This window comes from Ailuropoda melanoleuca, chromosome 14, assembly GCF_002007445.2.
Source record: "Ailuropoda melanoleuca isolate Jingjing chromosome 14, ASM200744v2, whole genome shotgun sequence".
NCBI classification, from domain to species: domain Eukaryota; kingdom Metazoa; phylum Chordata; class Mammalia; order Carnivora; family Ursidae; genus Ailuropoda; species Ailuropoda melanoleuca.
In genome coordinates, this window is record NC_048231.1 from 45,314,425 (window position 1) to 45,331,225 (window position 16,801).

The 16,801-nt window shown below is 49.6% G+C and overlaps 1 protein-coding gene and 1 pseudogene across 1 annotated transcript; one reads left to right on the plus strand and one right to left on the minus strand.

Annotated features, from left to right (window-relative positions):
• The first annotated feature begins 613 nt into the window (after positions 1-613).
• On the plus strand, positions 614-7,601 carry GSTT2B (glutathione S-transferase theta 2B). The gene is made up of 5 exons (XM_002925051.4): positions 614-937; positions 5,540-5,627; positions 6,546-6,696; positions 6,783-6,956; positions 7,282-7,601. Exons 1-5 carry the CDS (start codon positions 826-828, stop codon positions 7,489-7,491), a joined length of 735 nt encoding a protein of 244 aa, XP_002925097.1. The 5' UTR covers positions 614-825; the 3' UTR covers positions 7,492-7,601.
• Positions 7,602-11,548: 3,947 nt separating this feature from the next.
• Positions 11,549-12,100, minus strand: LOC109490535 (annotated as a pseudogene).
• Between the last annotated feature and the right edge of the window lie 4,701 nt (positions 12,101-16,801).

The window sequence follows — 16,801 nt, forward strand, 5'->3', positions numbered from 1 at the left end:
ACCGGGCGACCTCTAAGGTTCCTTCCACCTACGGGACGGAGACCGGACGGAGCATCCCAGTCATCCTCTACCCTTCCTTTTGTCCAGGAACAAAACTCTGATGTCCATTGGTTGTGGGTTTTCCAGGTCCGGGAGCCCTGCCGTTTCCAAGCCAGGGTGAAGCCCAGGACCCGCCAAGATCTCTGGCACAGGCGACCGGAAAAGCAGGCAGGCAGGTGGGCAAGGTACCAGCTTGCCCAAAGCCTTCCTCCGCGCCCCATCTCCGCTGGGATCCCCATCTTGAGACCCTTCCTCCCTGATCTCCCTCTCCGAGCGCCCCTCTCCCTAGGCTGCGCCCCCTCCCCCTCAGTCACCCCTGAAGATCTTTCCTCCCAGATCTCTCCGCGGTGCGCCCCCTCCTCCCCGCGCTCTCTGTCTCAGCAGTCCCGCCCCCCTCCCACCGTGCGCCGCCTTCCTTGCGGTCTGTCCCTTCCCACCAGCGCGCCCTCCACGCAATGCACCGGGAACTGGTGGGATATGTGGGCGGGCAGGCAGGCCACCCAGCCCCCAAATATTACCTCTGTGTGCACGAATCTCCTGATCAAAGCCTGGGATCGGCGCCGGGCGAGCCCCGCCGGGAAGGACAAAGTCTAGCGCCCGGGCAGGGTCCCCGCTGGAGCCCGGGGAGGGCGGGCTGGGATAGGCAACTATCTGGGCAGTGAGCTAATGCGCACTGGTGGAGGCCCCACGGGGGCGGAGCGCAAGATTCTATATCTCGGAGGGCCCTAGTCCTGCCACAGCTGCTGTCCTGAACCCGCTGTCCGTCCCGTTCCCGCTGCCGCCACGATGCGCCTGGAGCTCTACCTGGACCTGCTGTCCCAGCCTTGCCGCGCCGTCTACATATTCGCCAAGAAGAACGACATCCCCTTCAAGCTGTGCACCACGGAGGTGTTCAAAGGTGGGGTGGGGCCGGCTCTGCAGGTGTCCACAGCCCCCGCCTGAGCCTCAGGCTCCTGGCCCCCGCAGCTCCCTCTTCTTCCAAACAATTTCCGTCGCCCTCTTAGCCCCAGGATGAGAACGAAGGCAAAAGAAATATAGATAAAAATTAGGTTTCCATACAACCTGTAGCCCATTGACAAGCGCTTGGGGCCGGCAGAATATGACAGGTCTCAAAGAACTCACTGTCTTTTTCTTTTTTTCTTCTTTAAAGATGTATTTATTTATTTTAGAGAGAGAGTGTATAGGTGGGAGGGGGAGAGGGAGAGAGAGCCTCAGGCAGACTCCACACTCAGCATAGAACCCTCATGGGGCTCCGTCCCTGACCCTGAGATCAGGACCTGAGCCGAATCCAAGAGTCGGGTGCTCCCTAGACATCCCCACAGATGAGTTCTTTAAACTTTTTTTTTTTATGTTCAGTTAGCCGCCATACAGTATATCATTAGTTTCAGATGTGGAGTTCAGTCATTCATCAGTTGCATTTAACACCCAGTGCTCATCACATCAGGTGTCCCCCTTCATGCCCATCACCCAGGGACCCCCTCCACCCTCCCCTCCAGGAACCTTCTGTTTCTTTTCCATAGTTAAGAGTCTCTCATGGTTTGTCTCCCTCTCTGATTTCTTCCCCTTCAGTTTTCCCTCCCTTCCTTTATGATCCTCTGCACCGTTTCTTATATTCCACATACGAGTGAAACCATATGGTAATTTCTTTCTCTGCTTTACTTATTTCACTTAGCATAATCCCCTCCAGTTCCATCCACGTCGATGCAAATGGTAGGTATTCGTCCTTTCTGCTGAGTAATATTCCATTGTATATATGAACCACATCTTCTTTTTTTAAAGATTTTATTTATTTTGGGGCTCCTGGGTGGCACAGCGGTTGAGTGTCTGCCGCCCTGAGCCGAAGGCAGACGCTTAACCGCTGTGCCACCCAGGCGCCCCTGAACTGCATCTTCTTTATCCAGTCATCTGTTGAAGGGCATCTTGGCTCCTTCCACAGTTTAGCTATTGTGGACAATGCTGCTATGAACATTGGGGTGCATATGGCCCTTCTTTTCACTACAACTGTATCTTTGGGGTAAATACCCAGTAGTGCAATTGCTGGATCATAGTGTAGCTCTATTTTTAACTTTCTGAGGGACCTCCACACTGTTTTCCAAAGTGGCTGGACCAACTTGCATTCCCACCGACAGTGAAGAGTATTCCCCTTTCTCCACATCCTCTCCAACATTTATTGTTTCCTGCGTTGTTAATTTTTGCCATTCTTGCTGGTGTAAGGTGGTATCTCATTGTGGTTTTGATTTGAATTTCTGTAATGGCTGATGGTGTTGAACATTTTTCCATGTGTCTGTTAGCTGTAAGTCTTCTTTGGAGAAGTGTCTGTTCATGTCTTCTGCCCATTTTTTTTTTTTTTAGGATTTTATTTATTTATTTGACAGAGAGAGCCAGCCAGCGAGAGAGGGAACACAAGCAGGGGGAGTGGGAGAGGAAGAAGCAGGCTCCCAGCGGAGGAGCCCGATGTGGGGCTTGATCCCAGAATGCCGGAATCAGGCCCTGAGCCCAAGGCAGACGCTTAACAACAGAGCCACCCAGGTGCCCCATTCTGCCCATTTTTGACTGGATTATTTGGTTTTTTTGGGTGTTGAGTTTGAGAAGTTCTTTATAGATCTTGGATACCAGTCCTTTATCTGTAATGTCATTTGCAAATATCTTCTCCTGTTCTGTGGGCTGCCTCTTAGTTTTGTTGACTGTTTCCTTAGCTGTGCAGAAGCTTTTTATCTTAATGAAGTCCCCAACATTCATTTTTGCTTTTGTTTCCCTTGCCTTTGGGGACGTGTCATGAAAGAAGTTGCTGTGGCTGATGTCAAAGAGGTTACAGCCTATGTTCTCCTTTAGGATTTTGATGGATTCCTGTCTCACATTGAGCTCTTTCATCCATTTTGAGGTTATCTTTGTGTATGGTATAAGAGAATGGTCCAGTTTCATTCTTCTGTACGTAGCTGTCCAATTTTCCCAGCATCATTTATTGAAGAGACTGTCTTTTCCCCATTGGATATTTTTTCCTAATTTGTCAAAGATTAGTTGATCATAGAGTTGAGGGTCCATTTCTTTTCTTTTCTTTTTTTTTTTAAAATATTTTATTTATTTATTTGACAGAGAGAGAAACAGCCAGCGAGAGAGGGAACACAGGCAGGGGGAGTGGGAGAGGAAGAAGCAGGCTCCCAGCAGAGGAGCCCGATGTGGGGCTCAATCCCAGGACTCTGGGATCATACCCTGGGCCGAAGGCAGACCACCCAGGAGCCCCTGAGGGCCCATTTCTGGAGTCTCTGTTCTGTTCCATTGATCTATGTCTTAATGTTAGTCCTGTGCTAGAGGTAAAAGCAACATTAGCTTGACGATAGCCAGACCTTCAGAATCCTGTACGTCTATAGACTTTAACATATGAAAATCCTTTTGGAAACTTTGTCTCTACCCTCTCCCAACTTAAAAGGATATAACCAATCACTCCCTAAATCTCAGTGACGCTCTGCTCACGGGTCCTGTCCCGTGCTTTAATAAAAACACCTTTTTGCACCAAAAACATCTCAAGAATTATTTCTTGACTATTCACTCCCAGACCATATCCCTTCATTTTGGACCCTGATCATGGGGCCTGAGTCTTCTCATTTGGACTTTGAGCCTCTGTGTAGACTTGCTGAGTACTTACTTCCTCCTCTTCTTTTACTGTCATTCCTGGGGCTCTTCAAGGAGCATGGTCTTGTTGGAACACTTCCATGGCAATTGCTCAGGCTGCAGTCCTCTAGCCCATGGCTACTCTAAGGGGAGGAAAAAAGCTGGCGTTTTGGCTGGAAGGTAGTACCCTGGCCAGAATGGTAATAAGATCTAGAAGCTTGATGCTCTCTCTTCATTTCTATTCTTATTCAAAGTTGTCTTTCTTGGGCATGGACAGCCACCTGAGTGGCTAGCATGGCTGCCAATCTTAAGACTCCCATCTGAGGTTTCCTCCTCACTGGTCCAAGGTGATCCCCTTCACATCTCTGGTTGAGCCACTTCTGGCCATGAAACCTCATGGAGCCTGGAGCCAGCTGAAACCAGTACCCGATTGAATTAAAACCCAGCTGGGGGTGACACCTGACTTTGGCTCAGGTCATGAACTCAGGCTCCTGAGATCGAGATCCGCGGGCTCGGAGTACGGTGTGGCGTCTGAGACTCTCTCTCCCTCTCCCTCTAGAATAACTAATCTTAAAACATTTTTTTAAAAAGGTGCTTTTATTAAATCATAGGGACTATAGGGAGAAAGAACTGCACTGTGGTTGTAAGGCGCAACTGATTATATATTTTGGAATTGGGGGATGAGTAGAGATAAAGGGAGTCCCTAAAGGGATTTAAAAATTCTTTATTTTTTAAAAAGATTTTATTTATTTATTTGACAGAGATAGAGACAGCCAGCGAGAGAGGGAACACAAGCAGGGGGAGTGGGAGAGGAAGAAGCAGGCTCATAGCAGAGGAGCCTGACGTGGGGCTCGATCCCATAACGCTGGGATCACGCCCTGAGCCGAAGGCAAACGCTTAACCGCTGTGCCACCCAGGCGCCCCTAAAAATTCTTTATTTTTTTAAAAAATATTTATTTATTTATTTGAGAGGAAGAGAGAAAGAGAGAGAGCAAGAGCGGGAGAGAGCATTAGTGGGGGGAGGGACACAGAGAGAAGGGGACTCCCTGTTGAGTAGGGAGCCCAACGTGGGGCTCATGGGATCGAGGGATCCCAGGCCCCTGGGATCATGACCTGAGCTGAAGGCAGACGCCTAACCCACTGAGCCACCCAGACGCCCCTGCAAAGGGATTTAAAGACTAGCAGGATCCTGGAGGTCTGGCTCTCGTCAAGCTGAGGTTGCTTTGGGCCTCTAGCAAAGCATGACATTAAGGCAGTGGTGAGTTCTTTGAGGAAAGTCACATTCTGCCTGTCTCAGGTATTTATCAAAGGGCTGCGAATTGTAAGGAAATTTAATTTTAATCTACATTTCTTTTGCCTTTGCAGAGATTGCCCTCTGCTGTATGGCCTTGGACAGGTCGAAGGCCCTCTCTGAACCTTAGCTTTCCCCTCTGAGAAGGAGGATAATGTTACTTCTACTCTGTGGGATGGGGAGTAAATACTGAGCTAGATTTTCCTGCCTTAAAAGCCTGTATTTAGAGTCCTAAAGCCCTAAAGACCCTGGGGAGCTGGCCACCACGTGAGAGCTTAGAGGTGGGAATTGCTGAGCCTTGCCTCTTTGCCTCCTTTCCTCCCGCTCACCCCAGGCCTGGCCGAATAACTCCCTTTCACCCACCCGGAGCACCTTGCTGCGCTCCCGAAACGCTTCAGCCACCCTGGGAGGCGGTAGGGCAGGGAGGCCATCCCCGTTTGTGGTCCCAAGGCCCAGCTGTGGCCCCACACAGCTCTCCCCACAGCCCCAGCTATTCCTTTGCCCAGGCTGGACTTGGGGTTCTGGCTGCGGAAGGGAGAAGGAGGGCACAGCGGCTGTGTTTCTTGCTGTGAAGGCCTTTTTTGACTTCTTCCTCCACAGGGCAGCTCCTGAGCAAGGAGTTCTTCCAGATTAATAGACTGCGGAAGGTGCCCGTCCTCAAGGATGGTGACTTCATCTTGACTGAAAGGTGCTCTCTTTCCCTAAGCCCCCAGCCCACCTGGCCTCTGGCTGTCCTGCTGTGTGCCCTCTTAGACCCCATGTGGCAGGTGAGGGCAGAGGGAGGGTTGTGGTGAGACCTGACAGTGGGGGTTGGGGGTGACCGGGATTCTCCAGGGGCTGATGCCACATAGTGCTATACCTCTCTTGTCTTCAGCCTCCCCTTCTGGACCCCGGGGCCTCCCCACCCCTGGACTGAGGGGCATTAAAGAGGACATGGGGGCATTTGTCCTGCTGGACAGAGACCAGATTCAACACATGGAAGCTGGAAGGGCCTCTCCTGACTCCTTAGGCTACTCTCCGGAGTCTGCCAGGGCCTGAGGAGACAACTCCCGGTGAGGGCCAGCCACCAGGCAGGTGGAGGACAAGAGGTCAGGCAGCTACAGGACTGATGGCCGGAGGACCTGTCAGAGAGGACCCATGACAGATCTGAGGACATGCTTCCCCCCTCGACCTGCCAGGTCCCCAACCCATACACTTGGACATACAGGGGACTCGATGCAAGATTCCAGAGGCCCAGAGAACCTTTTCTGAGCTGAGTGGCCTCGGACAAGTCGGTTAATTACTCTGACCCTTAGCTTCCTCACACGCAGACGAGACAGCACATCTGTGCCTCCCAGGGCAGCGGCTGTGGTGTCACGGAGATAAGCCTCTTAAAGGGCAAAGTGGACGGTCTGGCTAAGTGTCCATCCTTGAGACAGCAAAGGAAGGAGACTTGGGAGGGTACAGTCAGGGGAGAGGGAGGAGGCAGCACCCAGGGAGCGGCGGATGGGAGGACAGGCCGTCAAGTACAGAGAAGCCCCAGAGCCCCACTGAGGGTTGGGAGCCACTGAGGAGAAAGGCCACGAACCAGGGTCCTCACGGCCACTGCTCCTGCCCTTATCTCTAGCTCTGCCATCCTGATTTACCTGAGCTCTAAGTACCAGACGGCGGACCACTGGTACCCATCGGACCTCCAGGCCCGGGCTCGCGTGCACGAGTATCTGGGCTGGCATGCGGACTGCATCCGTGGCACCTTTGGCGTGCCCTTGTGGACCCGGGTGAGCAGAGCCGTCCGGGGCTGTTGGCGGTGCGGGCCCTGGGAGGAGGCGGGGGCCGCAGCCTGAGCCCACCCTTTGCACATCAGGTGATGGCACCGCTCATTGGGGTCCCTGTGCCTGAGGAGAAGGTGCAGCGTAACAGGACCTCCATGGACCGGGCGCTGCAGCAGCTGGAGGACAAGTTCCTGGGGGACCGGGCCTTCCTCGCCGGCCAGCAGGTGTCACTGGCCGACCTCATGGCGCTGGAGGAGCTGCTGCAGGTGTGAGCTGGGCCCCCAGTCGGCCTCTCTGGGCAGCAACCCCCCATCCCCTCCTCTGTAGACAGAAACACTGAGGCAGGCCTAGGGAAAGCTGGGAATTTACCCAGAATCACAGAGCAAGTTGCTGTCCAAACTGGCGCTTTCGCCCTGCCCTTCTGCTTCCCTCCCGGGTATGTGTTTCGTGCTGGTGCTCTCGGGTCCTGAGGCTGGCCACACTTGCCTGGGCCTCCCATGGGGGTTGGGGAACGGCCCTGACACGTGTGTTACTGGTTCTGGCATGGCGGGCCTCAGCATCACTGTAACTCTCCCCTCCTTGTCTCTGCAGCCTGTGGCTGTTGGCTATGACCTGTTTGAGGGACGGCAGAGACTGGCAGCATGGCGTGAGCGAGTGGAGGCTTTCCTGGGTTCTGATCTGTTGCAGGAGACCCGTGGTCCCATCTTGAACATCCTGGAGCAGGCGGTCAACAAAAAAGTCCCAAATCCCCCCCCAGAAGTCTATCCGTATATGCTGCTTCGTATTTCCAGGATCCCCTGAAGAGCCTGGAAGGGGGGCTGATGGTTGGAGGCCAGGAGATTAGCAATAAAGATTCATTCTTAGTTTCTTACTTGTCCTTTTTCAGCCTTTCTATCTTGCCTCAGTCTCTTGTTTCCGACTCCTGGAGGAGCTCTGTACAGGTAGGATAGCTGATGCCCTTGGCAGTGCTGCTTCTCAGGTGTAGCAGATGTAATCAATAGAAGACTAAAATCCACCACATATAAAGAGCTCTGAAAATTCAATAGCATGAAGAAAAACAAATCAACTTCAAATCAGCAAATGTCATTGGTCTTTTTTTTTTCTTTTTTTTTTCTTTTTATTTATTTATTTGACAGAGATAGAGACAGCCAGCGAGAGAGGGAACACAAGCAAGGGGAGTGGGAGAGGAAGAAGCAGGCTCATAGCGGAGAAGCCTGATGTGGGGCTCGATCCCATAACGCTGGGATCACGCCCTGAGCCAAAGGCAGACGCTTAACCGCTGTGCCACCGAGGCGCCCCTTTTGGTCTTTTAAATATAATGAAGGCTTGGGGTGCCTGGGCAACTCAGTCGGTTAAGCCTCTGACTCTTGACTTCAGCCCAGATCATGATTTCAGGGNTTTTGGTCTTTTAAATATAATGAAGACTTGGGGTGCCTGGGCAACTCAGTCGGTTAAGCCTCTGACTCTTGACTTCAGCCCAGATCATGATTTCAGGGTCTGAGATGAAGTCCTGTGTCCAGCTCATACTCAGCACGGAGTCTGCTTGTCCCTCTCCCTCTGTTCCTCCTCCCACTTGCACGCTTGCTCTCTCTTTCTCACTCTAAGTAAATAAATAAAATCTTTTTTTTTTTTTTAAGATTTTATTTATTTGACAGAGAGAGAGAGACAGCCAGTAAGAGAGGGAACACAAGCAGGGGAAGTGGGAGAGGAAGAAGCAGGCTCGTAGCAAAGGAGCCTGACGTGGGGCTCGATCCCATAACGTCGGGATCACGCCCTGAGCCGAAGGCAGACGCCCAACCGCTGTGCCACCCAGGCGCCCCTAAATAAAATCTTAAAAAAATATAATGAAGACTCAGACACTTGGATAAGAAACCAAGAATGATCGGTTTTATCGCACTGTCATATTATATGTATGTAATAAAAGTGTGTCCCAGTGACCCTCATCACAGTTCAAAGTAACCTCACAGATAACAAGTCAATGTACAACATTGTTACCAGGGCAATAAAATGTTAAGTAATCCATTAGAATGGCAAACTACTAAAGGATATAGATAATGTTTCAAGGGCTATGGTAATGGTTTTTGAAGTCTGGGAAACATAGAAGACTTAACAAGCACTCCTGTCTTCCAGTGCAATTTCAGTGTAAGAGCAAACGGTGGGGTTATAGATTGTGCACAAGCCACCATGTGTATCAGCCGGATTTATCTGTGTGACAGAGCCCATACCAGAGACTTTAATGGAGAGAATTTAATATAAAGGATTGGTGGGGTGTCTGGGTGGTTCATTTGGTTAGGCATCCCACTCTTGATCTCGGCACAGGTCTTTTTTTTTTTCCTAAAGATTTTATTTATTTATTTGACACAGAGACAGCCAGTGAGAGAAACAGCCAGTGAGAGAGAGACAAGCAGGGGGAGTGGAAGAGGAAGAAGCCAGCTCCCAGCAGAGGAGCCTGATGTGGGGCTCGATCCCAGAACGCCAGGATCACGCCCTGAGCCGAAGGCAGATGCTTAATGACTGAGCCACCCAGGAGCCCCTTGGCTTAGGTCTTGATCTCAGGGGTCATGAGTTCAAACCCTGCATTGGGCTACATGCTGGATGGGAGCCTCCTTAATAATAATAAATAATAATAATAGTAATAATAATAATAATAACAATAATATTAAGAATTGGTCACTGGGCATCATGGAACTCCATAGGCAGAGAAAACCCAGATTATCACAGAGACTCCCCCCTCCCTCTAGGAGGCCAGAACGTTTGGGCTCCCTTCCATCTGTGCCTGACAGCCTCCCTTACACAGAGGGAAGGCAGTCACATCAGAACGTAGCCACTACCCCATGCCTCTTGCCTGTGAACCTTGGCAGTGTCTTAGGCTGCATGTGTTGCTATAACAAAAATACCAGAGGGGCGCCTGGGTGGCTCAGTCAGTTAAGCTTTGCCTTCGGCTCAGGTCATGATATCAGCATTCTGGGATCGAGCCCCGTGTCAGGCTCAGCGGGGATCCTGCTTCTCTCTCTCTCTCTGCCCCTCTCCCTGCTTGTGCTTGCTCTCTTTCTCTTTCTCTCACTCACTGTCTCTGTCTCAAATAAATAAATAAATAAAATCTTGAAAAAAAAAAAACCCTCAAAACAAAAATACCAGAGACTGGGTGGCTTAAGGGATCAACATTTATTTCTCACACTTCTGGAGGTCAGGAAGCACAAGATCAAGGTGCCAGTAGATTCAGGGTCTGATGAAAGCCTGCTTCCTGGTTCCTAAATGACTGTCTTCTCTCCAGGTCCTCAGGTGGTGGAAGGGGCTAGAGAGTTCTCTGGAGTCTCTTTATAAGGGTACTATCCCATTCCCCAGGGATTGATACCATCTCCTTGGGGGTTAGGATTTCATAGGACTTTGGAGGACAAGGGAAGACAAACCTCTAGCCCATAGCAGGAGCCCCCAAGCCTTGCCAGTGGTGAAGGGAGGGTGGGGTCCTGGCCCTGGTCCCATTCAGCCCCCTGTGTCCTGATCCCCTGCTCTAGGGCATGATCTAAAGCATGACAACTTCACTTTGGCTGAAAGGTGCCCCTCAGCCAGGCTCCAGTCCCCACCCTGGGCTCTTTAGGCGCCTGGTTTCTGCTAGTTCCAGGCTCTGGCAGCCCTGGGTGTGAGCAAAGTCACTTGCTCTTTTGCCCATTTGGCCTGTTTTCCTAACCTTTGAGAAACATCTCTGTCTATTATCTATCTATCTATCATCTATCTATCTATCTATCTATCTATCTATCTATCTATCTATCTCTATCATCTATCTATCCATCCATCCATCCATNTTTTGCCCATTTGGCCTGTTTTCCTAACCTTTGAGAAACATCTCTGTCTATTATCTATCTATCTATCATCTATCTATCTATCTATCTATCTATCTATCTATCTATCTATCTATCTATCTCTATCATCTATCTATCCATCCATCCATCCATCCATCCATCCATTCACTTATTTTTACATTAGTGCAGATAGCTGTACTGTCTAGAAGATGATTAAATAGACCTGCCCCATTATATGGCTTTGGTGAGTTTGCTTGAGGAAAAACTCACATCTGGGCTGATTCCTAAAACATACATTTCACCACTCTGCCTCTTTGGGTTCAAAGTATAGATTATTGGGGCGCCTGGCTGGCTCTGTTGGTAGAACATGCAACTCCTAATCTCAGGGTTGTAAGTTCAAGCCCCACGTTGGGTGTAGAGATCACTTAAAAATACAATCTTTTTTTTTTTTAAAGATTTTATTTATTTATTTGACAGAGATAGAGACAGCCAGTGAGAGAGGGAACACAAGCAGGGGGAGTGGGAGAGAAAGAAGCAGGCTCACAGCAGAGGAGCCTGTTGTGGGGCTCGATCCCATAACGCCGGGATCACGCCCTGAGCCGAAGGCAGACGCTTAACCGCTGTGCCACCCAGGCGCCCCAAAAATACAATCTTTTTTTAAAAGGAGTGCAGATCATTGTCATCGGGCTGTGTTCCCGTGTCCTTGCACATTTGATAATACGCACCCAGACCAGCTTGTCCTTCCTGTTTCTTCAGGTTGTCGGTCTTTCCTGCAGCTCCGTCAGCGGGGTGAGCAGGCTGAGTCCGTCTCTGTGCTCTTTCTTCAAGAGCTGCCAGGAAAGGATGGAACATCATCATCATCTGAAATCTTTTTTTTCCCTTTAATTTATTTATTTTAGAGAGAGAGAACGTGAGCACGCACACACGCACAATCACGGGGGTGGGGGTGGGGTGGTGGAGGGGCAGAGGGAGAGGCAAGCAGACTCCCCTCCCCCATCCAGTGCAGAGCCCACTCAGGGCTCCAACCCATGACCCTGAGATCAGGACCTGAATGGAAATCAAGAGTTGGACGCCCAGCTGATTGAGTCGCCCAGGCTTACCCTCGTCATCCTAAATCTTGAATCTTTACCAGCAATTACAATGGAAACATTCTTTGTACTTAGGTCGCCTTCTGCAGGAAGTGTCTGTCATAAGGCACCCGCACCATGCTTACCCAGTTCATTCAGTTGCACTCCATAAAATGAGACATGTCTCTCCAAGTAAGTATGAGCTGTTTGAGAATGTGCTCCGACGGACATGGCTTTGGAGGGAAAATAGTTAGCAGCTGGACAGGTTTGGGAAAAGTAAAGGGCTACAGCCTTACAACCAGCAATAAGCGGCCCAGCGCCATTGGTCTCCGGCCACATTGTGCTGGTGTCTGGGTCTTACTTCCAGTTACACGCGGAAGACAAGACACACACGAATCTGGAATCCAGACAGTCCAGCTGCTTAAAATCACACAACAGTCTCGCATCGGCATTAAGCCCCCAAACCGAGACACCCGTGTGGTTGTTAGCGTGGAGACTTATTTCATGATGAGCTGCAAATGCTTTGATGGGGCCACCCCCAAATGGGTTTCAAGCCGACTGGGACTGGACCTGGACAGTTTCATTGGATATTCAATTCGATGAATCCTGTCTGGAGGGCTTCTCACAGCGAAGTCACAAACAGGTTTCCAGAACAAGTTTGCGGGCCTGACTGCCCATCAGAGGGATCACTGCCATTATCTTGTGGAATCCTGGATTTGAATAAAAAATAGCAGACAGGGGGTGATGGGAGGGAGACACTGGTGTCTGGGAGATAAGTTGTTGAGAAATATTTTTTTTTTTAAAGATTTTATTTATTTATGTGACAGAGAGACAGCCAGCAAGAGAGGGAACACAGCAGGGGAGTGGGAGAGGAAGAAGCAGGCTCCCAGCAGAGGAGCCCGATGTGGGACTCGATCCCGGAACGCCGGGATCACGCCCTGAGCCGAAGGCAGACGCTCAACGACTGCGCTACCCAGGCGCCCCTGTTGAGAAATATTTTAACACGTGGCCATCTCATTAGAGAACATTTTAAGAAAAGATTTTATTTATTTTAGAGATGGGGTGAGGGGGGGAATAAGCGAGCGAGGGGAGGAGTGGAGGAAGAGGGACAAGCAAACTCTGAGCTGAGCATGGAGCCCGATGTGGGGCTTGATCCCATGACCCCGAGATCATGACTTGAGCCGAAATCAACAGTCGGACGCTTAATGGACTGAGCCACCCAGGTGCCCTGAGAACATTTTAATTTTTTTTTTTTTATTCATTGGGGCAGCTGAGTTGTACAGTATGTTTCTGATGTGCCAGGGCCTGCTCTGAGCACCTTGCTGTATGAACTCACGGAGCCTCCCCGAGCCTGGCACAGCGGCGCGTGCCTGCTTTATACAGTGCAAAGCCACCACTAAACCTGTGGGCTGTAACGTGGCCACCTGTTCCTGCTAATGGACGGGTAGTCTGTGGCTATTCCTACCAGTGCCCCGGTGTGTCACTGCTGAGCATAGCTGTGGGACACTCCCACAGATGGCATTGCCGGGTGAAGGTGTCATGTGTCTTTTTTTGGGGGGGAATGGAATGATTTTTAAAAAATATTTATTTGTTAAATTTGGTGGTTTTGTTTTGTTTTGTTTTTAGTGGACACACAGTGTTATACCAGTTTCAGGCGTGCAGCGTTGTGACTCAACAACTCTGCACATTACGCAATGTTCACAAATGTAGCCACCATCTGTCACCATCTGTCATCACAGGAAGCTATGACAGTGTCATGGACTGTATTCCCTATGCTGTACCTTCCATCCCCGTGACTTTTTCATTCTGTAATTGGAAGCGTGTACCTCCCACTCCCCTTCGCCCATTTTGCCCACCCCCCACCCCTCTTTCCCTCTGGCACCCATCAGTTTGTCCTCTGCATTTAAAGGTCTGATTCTGCACTCACATGCCCTTTTTTGCTAGATATCACCACATTGCCATCTGTGGAGGTTGTCCTAACACTTGTGGATTGCTTTTTGTTAGTGTGCCTGGGGCGCCATACCAAAACAGCCCAGACGGGGATGGAGCAGAAGGGGGCTTAAACAACAAACTTACTTTCTCACAGTTCTGGAGTCTGAAGTCCGAGACCAAGGTGTTGGCAAGGTTGGTTTCTCCTGAGGCCTCTCTCCTGGGCTGGCAGACGGCCACCTTCTCCCTGTGTGCTCCTGTGGTCTTTTCCCTGTGCATGTGAGACACCTCTATGTCTCTCTGTGGGTCCTCATCTCCCTTATTAGGACAGCAGTCAGATTGGATTAGGAGTAGGGCCCACCCTAATGTCCTCGCTTTAACTTAGCGTCTCTTTAACTGTATGTCCTAATCAGCCACATTTAGAGGTATTGGGGGTTAGGGGCTCGACATAGGAGTGCGGGGGGAGGACGCACTTGAGTTCTTGATGTGACATGCACGCATGTGCTCTGTGCTAAGAACCTTGACTGGCAGGTTGATGGCGACAGAGCAGATTCTCACACTAGTTTTCCTGGGGATTTGCATTTTTAGAATAAAACTGGGTACTTTTCAAGTGTTAGGAGCCATTTGCATTTCATCTCCTGTGATCTTTCCTTGTCGTTTGTGAAGGGTCCTCACACCTAAGAATGGTATTTGGGATATGGATGGATAAGCGTCTTTGAACCCTCCGCCCCAATTGAGGCTTACGTTGGTACAGCAGCAAAGGCCCCTGACCTCACCCAGCTGTCGTTGGCTTCCCTGAGATGTGAGTTCTGGGGGCCGTGCCAGGCCAAAGTCCTGCCACCTCGACCGTTTGCACTCCTTTTTGTAGCCCCCTGTCTGCCCTGTGGGCCTGGAGACCGGGACCGCTCCCCACAGCCCTTCTTTAGGTCTCCTCATCTCTCAGAGTTGTTGAACATGTGCCCGCCAAAGCCCTGCTCCTCTTTTCCTTTCTTCCTGCTTGTGCGCCTTTCTATTTCATGCTAGTGTGACCGAACTCAAGTTCATGTGTCCAACGCACTGCAGAGCCCATCACTGAGATGTCGAGTGTGAAGGCTGCCATACGAAGATACAGGAGACAAGCCTCAAACCTTCCCTAGTGCTGGCGAGGATGTGGAGAAAAAGGAACCCTTGTGCACTGTTGGTGGGGATGCAAACTGGGGCAGCCACTCTGCAAAACAGTATGGAGGTTCCCCAGAAAGAAAAAATGGAATCAGCATATGGTCAAGTAATTCCGTTACTGGGTATTTACCCAAAGAATATGAAAACATTAATTCAAAAAGATATATGCAACCGTCTGTTTAGTGCAGCATTATTTACAACAACCAAATTTTGGAAGCAGCCCAAGTGTCCATCGATGGACAAATAAAGATGTGTGTGTGCATACGTATGTATAATGGAATATTAGCCATAAAAAAGAATGAAATCTTGCCATTTGCAACAACATGGATGGAGCTATAGAGTATTATGCTAAGTGAAATAAGTCAGTCAGAGAAAGACAAATACCATATGATCTCACTCATATATGGAATTTAAGAAACAAAACAAATGGGGCACCTGGGTGGCTCAGTCGTTAAGCGTCTGCCTTCGGCTCAGGGCGTGATCCCGGCGATTTGGGATCGAGCCCCACATCAGGCTCCTCCGCTATGAGCCTGCTTCTTCCTCTCCCACTCCCCCTGCTTGTGTTCCCTCTCTCGCTGGCTGTCTCTCTCTGTCGAATGAATAAATAAAATCTTAAAAAAAAAAAGAAGCATTAAAAAAAAAAAAGAAACAAAACAAATGAACAAAGAAAAAAAACCCAGACTTTTAACTATAGAGAACAAACTGGTGGTCACCAGAAGGGAGGTGGGTGGGGGGATGGGTGAAACAGCTGGTGGGGATGAAGAGCGCATTTCTGATGAACACTGACTAGTGTGTGGAATTGTTGAATCACGGTGCTGTACACCTGAAACTAATATAATACTATGTGTTAACTGTACCGGAATTAAAATTAGAAAAATAGTCTATCTGAAGGAGATTAAAAAAATAGAATAGGGGTGCCTGGGTGGCTCAGTTGGTTAAGATCCAACTCTTGATTTCAGCTCAGCTCATGGTCTCAGGGTGGTGAGATATGAGCCCTCAGCCTGGCTCCAAGCTCAGTGGGGAGTCTGCTTGAGATTCTCTCCCTCTGCCCTTCTCCCAGCTTGTGCATGCATGCTCTCTCTCAAATAAATAAATAAATAAATAAATAAATAAATCTAAAAATAAAATAAAATAAATAAAAATAAAGTAAACACACACACACACACACCCCTACCCCTGCCTACATGAAGGGATAGAGTCAGGGATTTTTAAAGGCCAGCAAGGGATACCTGGGTGGCTAAGTCAGTTAAGCGTCTGCCTTTGGCTCAGGTCATGATCCCAGGGTCCTGATTTCGAGTCACCCATCGGGCTTCTTGCTCAGCGGGGAGACTGCATCTTCCTCTGCCTGCCACTCCCCCTGCTCGTGCGTGTGCTCTTTCTCTCCCTCTCACAAATAAATAAATACAATCTAAAAAAACCAAAACAAAGTCTTTTAAAAAAATAATAAAGTCCAGTGAGAGAGGGTCTGGGTAAAGGGGAGAAGAGTCATGTGACTCAAGATCAGTGCCAGGAAGTTGCTGAGTGTGGGAAGGTCAATTTCATTTTGTTGTGCTCAAAGAGGAAGTCAGTGGTCCTGGGTTCCGCTGGCTTCTTTTGGAAAACTTGAGCTCCTGCAAAACAACTAAATTAAGATTTAGTTATCACGTGTCAAGCATGAATATTATCTTACAGAAACAAGGTGACAGAGAATAAGCAGATTTTGGGCCAAGGAGTTGAGCTGCACTACCTGCCCTGTTAACTCTTTGGTGACCAGTTTCACTAGCATCCTAGTGCGGGCTAGGGAGGAGAGAACTTAGTGTCTTTAATCATCACAGAGCGTACACCCTGTTGTTGTTGTTGTTTTTAAGATTTTATTTATTTATTTGACAGAGAGAGAGAGAGCACAAGCAGAGGGAGTGGCAGGCAGAGGGAGAGGGAGAAACAGGCTCCCCGCTGAGCAGGGAGCCCCACATGGGGCTCGATCCCAGGACCCTGGGATCATGACCTGAGCTGAAGGCAGATGCTTAACTGACTGAGCTACCCAGGCGCCCCTACACCCTGTTTGATAATCAAGGGCTTCTCATCACCAACCACGTGCCTGAACACAAAACTTAGGAAATTGAACTTATGTAACGGAGACAGCGCAGGTCAAAGCACACACCACTTTCAAATTTCCCA

Bases quoted from the DNA above. Each gene is read 5' to 3' on its own strand.
- GSTT2B (XM_002925051.4), top strand. From the start codon at position 826: ATGCGCCTGGAGCTCTACCTGGACCTGCTGTCCCAGCCTTGCCGCGCC. The intron at 938-5,539 runs GTGGGGTGGGGC...CTTCCTCCACAG, and splicing joins CACCACGGAGGTGTTCAAAG to GGCAGCTCCTGAGCAAGGAG. The intron at 6,697-6,782 runs GTGAGCAGAGCC...TTTGCACATCAG, and splicing joins GCGTGCCCTTGTGGACCCGG to GTGATGGCACCGCTCATTGG.